Source organism: Sinocyclocheilus grahami, unplaced genomic scaffold (assembly GCF_001515645.1).
Source record: "Sinocyclocheilus grahami isolate Dianchi unplaced genomic scaffold, SAMN03320097.WGS_v1.1 scaffold12425.1, whole genome shotgun sequence".
In the NCBI taxonomy this organism is placed as follows: domain Eukaryota; kingdom Metazoa; phylum Chordata; class Actinopteri; order Cypriniformes; family Cyprinidae; genus Sinocyclocheilus; species Sinocyclocheilus grahami.
Genome location: NW_015514410.1, coordinates 1 through 5,999, shown reverse-complemented (window position 1 = coordinate 5,999; position 5,999 = coordinate 1). Strand labels below are relative to the sequence as shown.

Here is a 5,999-nt window from a genome sequence, read left to right as displayed (position 1 = left end):
ATTTCTTTGAACAGATATGTTTAAAATAGAAATGAATCTGTTTCGGATGAATCAATAACTTATCTTTGATTATATCTGATGATGATACTATTCCCAGAGATATGCCCATGCTTCTCAAATCTTAGATAGAAATCATTTAAATCATTCACTTTCTGTAAGTCATCAAAAATAGAAAAGGTATTTCTGAAAGACTGCATATTAGTTATTGATTTCATCCTATTCATGATTCATCATTCGTCCTCCTTTGCCAAACCGTGACAACTAATAGGTAATTGATCAATGAAATTAATTTTAAATAAATGTAATGACATTGAATCAATAAAATAACATTTCAAAATAACATTATTATTTCAATGAAGAAAATACTTGCAGTAGTGCAATGTCACACACACGTATAAGGAATGGTCTTCAAACTAATTTTAATGATTTAAATGAAGTCTGTCTGTCTGTCTCTCTCAAGTATTTTTTGTCTAATATCTGCCCCAGTCACGTTTCTTTAGTTACCGTCCAATAAACCTTCCAGGCCTCTGCTAGGCGTAATCTTCTCTAATCCTTTATAATTGTTGTTTTGTTTTTATTAAGCCATTATTTGTCGATATTCTTGCATTATAATAATAGGCTACTTATCTCGTTCTTCATTATTTTTGATTTTCTGATTACAGAAAAGGCTTGAAATTGAACAAAAGGAAATGTCACAGAAGTGTCTTGCCTTTAACATCATGCAGGGAGGTTTCCAGAAAGAGGATGCAGAGAAACTGATCACAGAAGAAATGGTGAATCATATTGAAAAGGACACAAAGTCCAGCAGCACAAGACTTCTCAGTTTTTTGGCTTTGATACACTGGTATGTCCCAGGTTCACACTTGTCGAAGCTTGTCTGTGAGGAATTCATAGATCCAACAAAACAGCCGTCCGATGAGGACAACCCCAAACTGGAAACAATAATGAAGCCTTTCGAGGATCTCATAGATATTTTCTCAGAAGAACAAGAAGACCGATGTGTTCGTCTGGCTCATCGAGTGATTGCTGATGCCTGTCTAAAACGGTTCACTGAGCACAATGTGACAAGATCTGACATCGCTCTCGACTTCTTGAACAGCATGGTGAAAGGAAAGGAGAGCAATTACGGAGAGATTTGCAAGAATATATTCATCACAAGACTTGAGACAGGAAAAAGAAAGGAGCAGTTTTCCAGACTGATTCTTGACATCATGCATGAAAGTGGATATAATCATAACCAATGCATTGATTTGTTGGAGATGGCTGCAAATTTGTTCTCCACAGACCCTTATTATCCCCAAACACTTGCACGTTTTTATTACATTAAGGTAAAAGAGGACAACAAATATGAAAAGGCAGAAAAATGGGCAGAAGAGGCCATTAAACGAAATCCCAATAATTCTCGTATTAGGGACACATTGGGGCAAGTCCACAAAAACCACCTGCTGAGTGAAGCTAAAAATCCATCCTCAGACTTTAAAAAGTGTTTGGCCATTGCACAGTCTGCCACTGATGCATTTAAAAAAGAAGAGATAGCAGCTGAAAATGACCCAGAAGACCGCACCACATTCAGTTATAGCGGGCTCTTAGGGTTCCTCCAGGTTTGCAAGATCATGAATGATACACGGTTTGGAAAATCATACGAGCGTCGTAAACACTTAAATTACATCAGCGGTCTCAGAGGTGATGTTGAGTCTAGATATGATTTCTTTGAATGGTATCTGGCATTCTCAAGACCAAGCTTTGAAAAAGAGGACCCAGAGTACATTCATAGAGATGTCGAAAATTGCTACAAGAAATATTTTACACAGACTGCTGAAACAACCCTGAATGAGAAAAAGATGAAGTCTTTTGGAGGACTGCTTCATTTCCTAAAATCAGACATCAATGTGGTTAAAGAACATCAGCGTGCACTTAAACATCCACAATCTGATAATGAAACCCAAACCGTTCTCTACATTCTTGCCAACATCGTCTTGAGTCAGTCGGGTGAGCAGCGTGAACAAGCAGAAGAGCTTCAGGCCAGGTTACAGAAACTTTGGCTGAGAGAAATGCAAGACAGAAGCCCAGAGTTTTACCTCTTGATTCTTTTGCTCTTTTGGCCCGATGAAGCACAGCCAGGAATCACAAACCCTCCAAACCTTGAAAACTGTGTCCAATACATGGGTCAGTCATACGAGAGAAAGTATCAGAAATACCTCCGCGGCCGCTACCTGGTGCCTCTGTTCTTCTTTGGGAAAGAGAAAGGATTGCAGAGACTGGTTCATGAATTAAAACTAGATCAAATTAATCTGGAGCTCCTCACTGAAGGGGATGGAAATGCAGACACTGAATGTCTTCAGCGTATCAACGGAGAGGTCAAGAATCAAGAAGTGTTTGCTGTTAGAGATGGCCAGCAGATTCCAGTCACTCCTCACGATCCGTCCAGTGCGTGCAAACCAGGCCAGGTGTCTTTCTACCTGGGCTTCAATATCAGAGGACCAGTTGCCTACAACATCAGATATGAAGAGAACTGTAAGTACAGCAATACTTTATATCTCAGACTCATGACACACTGTCATATACATCAAACACTGATCAGTAGTATTGAGTCAACTGTGTTTTCTTCTCAGTGTCTCTGCAGAGATCTCACGTGAACCGTGTGCTTTAGTGCTCGAGCAGGTCACTGTGGGATGCAATGACTCTCCGAAACTCAAATGTCCTCAGACGGCTGATCCAGGACAAATGCTTACATGTCTTCTTAATATCTCTGTTTCTATGCTCTGAAGAAAGGAAGGGGGGAGACAAGTTGATGATAATTATTAGTTATAAATAGAGTTCAGTCATGGTACATTGGTCACTTATTTTTAGAGGAATGTAGAGAGAGATAAATAAATATAAAGATTTATGATTCTGGTGGTGGGTCTGTAAATTCTAATTATTTTCAAGTGTTTTAACAGCTTAATATTTAGTAATCTAGTGAAACAAAATGCTGTTGGACACTGTTTTTTATTTATATCATATACACACGAGATGCATTTGTTATCTGTTGTATGGACACATTTATTCCAGTAGAAGCCAGAGAGCTGATTATTAATTATGCACAGTGTGCTACTTTGAGATGTATCTGTTATTGTTTGATGTGTGGCTACATTTATTTAAATAAAAAGCAACATTACTATTGCACTTGCTGTCCCTCTGCATTCAGAATGTATCTTTAGCAAAGCAGTATACAACAAATCCAAACACAATTATGTCTCATCATCATTAGATTAGTGTTGTTCACAATCATAATCTTGTTCTGTGTTTAGCTGGACTTGCTGAAATCACAGACCAACGCAAACATTGTTCACCATTTATCTTGTTAGCCTAATGATGATGAATAAACTGAAATAAGTAACAATAAAGAAGATAATTAGCACTGAAACAAACACTGCCAGATTGCCGGGTTAGGCTCATTTAATGAGTTATATGACGTGAGAGTCTTTAAACACGACCAGCTTGCTCTATACGTCAAGGACAATACTAATGTTCACGTTTATTAAAGCCACACAGATATCTGGAAATAAGATTGAATGCATCTACAGCTGAATGCCTGAAGCACAGATCTTGGCAGAATTTAACTTGTACAAGTGCTTTGGCATTTTGACTTTAAGACCACGTTTTTGGCGAGAGGAAACTAAAATCCTTTCACATATTTCATGTTTACTATTGTGCTTTATCTAGAGCTGCTTTACATCAGAGCTGAATGCTGTTTGCACCTTTGAGACATTATTGTCATGTGTAACACTGTAAAGCTGCTTTGACACACTCTGTACTGAATGAATAAAGGTGACTTATATCAAGAACATAATGTACAGTTGTGATTTTACAATGCATAATATTTCACTTATTGTAAAATATCTGTTGTCCTATGAGCAATGAATGTGCTAATACAGTGACGAGTCATTTACTGTTCAATAACTTATAATTATTACACTAGCTGTTCATTTGAACTGGAACAGATATTAACTGGTTTCAGAGCCACCACTGCGTTCATGAGTGAATTATACTGAAAACTAGCTGCAACAACCCTTACAAAAGTAAAGTTTATTCAAGTGTGCTATTAGTTTTCTTCTTTTAAACCAAAAACAGGAAAGTATCATTTTAGTCTACTTTTTACGTACTTCTCAGAAGAATACTTAACATGACATTTAAGTATACTGGACTTATACTTAGAAAAGGTCTAAATATATTTGAGCTACTGTATAATTGTGCTCCTAGAATCCGTGTTTTCATTGTTATACTGTAGGGGGCGCTAGTACACATCTTCTGTACAGAATATCCAAACAAACACAAGTGAAGAAGAAACCGAAACAACAGACGCTTCCACGTGTAATCTCACACGATCATCAGACATAAAACAGCATCAAAACTGTGCAACGTTATGGAATAAAATGTCCACCAATGAAGAGGTTATTCAAGGGTTAGTTTACTTTACCCTGCACAATGAATGATTATTCTTGCCACTGGCCAAAGGCTTCCACTTGGTTTTGGTTTAGGCGAATAAACTCTCATGATTTGTCATTAACTCCACAGTGGCAACAGTGAGAATTTGAGTTTGAGAAGTCTGTTTTACATAATTCAAATACATTTATAACTGGCGTAAGTGTCAATTAATTGAATATATAGCCCCAAACTGCACATTTTGTGTGTTCTCCTTATTGCACACACACATTCGGGTTGCAGTCTCTACTGATGAGTTGAATCAGGTGAGATGGAAGAGAGAGACACAAATTATGCAAAGATCTCCAGGACAGATTTGAGAAGCACTTTCTGCTCGTGCTAAAGAGCGCCCCATCAGGTGATGCAGACTGTCTACTTTTGTTAATACGACAGGTGAGAAGAAAAGAAAGAAAAGTCCAAAGGACCTTAACACAAGTTGAGTGGATTAAATGCAAGAGATCTAGGCAGATAAAACTACATCAGGCAAACAGGTTTTAGTCAAATTGAGAGTGAAAGTAATAACTGAAAAGTATGATTTTCAGATGCATGGTGAACAGAGTTTGTACTACTGTTATACTTAAAAGTATACGTTTATATACTAGAAAGTGGGCCAATTTAGTCACAAGGAGTATTGCAATAGTACACTTACAAGAATACTACTAGTGCACTGATATCTGTATACTTACACATACAGTATACTTACACATATACTTGAAATGTACTTAAGTATACTTAATAAAATAAACTACTATACTTTTTGGCAAGTCCTCCACGTTTACGAGACGGCTCGGTGTTATCTGACTAAACTATGACTGAAAAGCCTCTTCTGGTTCAGCGCTTCAGGATCGGTGACTGTGTTATTGCATTCAAAGCTCATTAACAGCTGAGCATCTCCAGATGTTACTCCGACTTCAGTGTGCTGTGAAAGAAACGTATGATTTTCTCTGTGTGCATTCAGTCAATGCCACTGTTTATGATTAATGTTGTTAATCTCACATGTTGTGCATTGAAGACTCAGATGCACTGCCCTTTTATTTATTAGTGTATTCTATCTTGCTGTGGTGCATCTAATTTAATCCACACACGACTTATGAATAATGGCTCTTTCTGTAGTCAGTGTCAGCAGTCCTGGGAAAGTTTAGGGAGTCAGTTAAACATGTGTGCATGCGTCAGGTGGGAGTATGTGCTGTTGAGATGAAGCAGTTTAACAGATCAGGACTAACTAGAAACTCAACCATCAAACCAGATGAACAGGACAAACAAGACACTCATGAACAAGCTTCACAAAACATACAAACACTCCAGTTACTGACGCAAGATCACCAAACGTCTGCCACAGAACACTTTTCAATGCATGTAGTTAAATCTAGTATATTTAGGTTATAACGTGTCTGGTTTAATTGCATCTTTTTATTTATCAAAATGTAACCACTTATAACATAAGCTAAACAAGCAAAGCCCAGCATTAAAACACAAGTGGAAAGGCTTCTGTTTTTGACGGATGAGGAGAATAATGGCACCTCTTTTACTCTCTA

At 37.5% G+C, this 5,999-nt stretch overlaps 1 protein-coding gene across 2 annotated transcripts; it reads left to right on the top strand.

The window, feature by feature from the left end:
- Positions 1 to 231: 231 nt before the first annotated feature.
- LOC107578869 (sterile alpha motif domain-containing protein 9-like) lies at positions 232 to 3,807 on the top strand. Of its 2 annotated transcripts, none has more exons than XM_016264774.1 (3): positions 232 to 268; positions 663 to 2,514; positions 2,624 to 3,807. In XM_016264774.1, coding segments are annotated over exons 2-3 (1,827 nt in total). In that variant the 5' UTR covers positions 232 to 268; positions 663 to 689; the 3' UTR covers positions 2,626 to 3,807. The 2 variants fall into 2 exon arrangements, with proteins under 2 accessions (XP_016120260.1, XP_016120259.1); XM_016264773.1 differs by having other exon boundaries at positions 2,613 to 3,807.
- Positions 3,808 to 5,999: the final 2,192 nt, after the last annotated feature.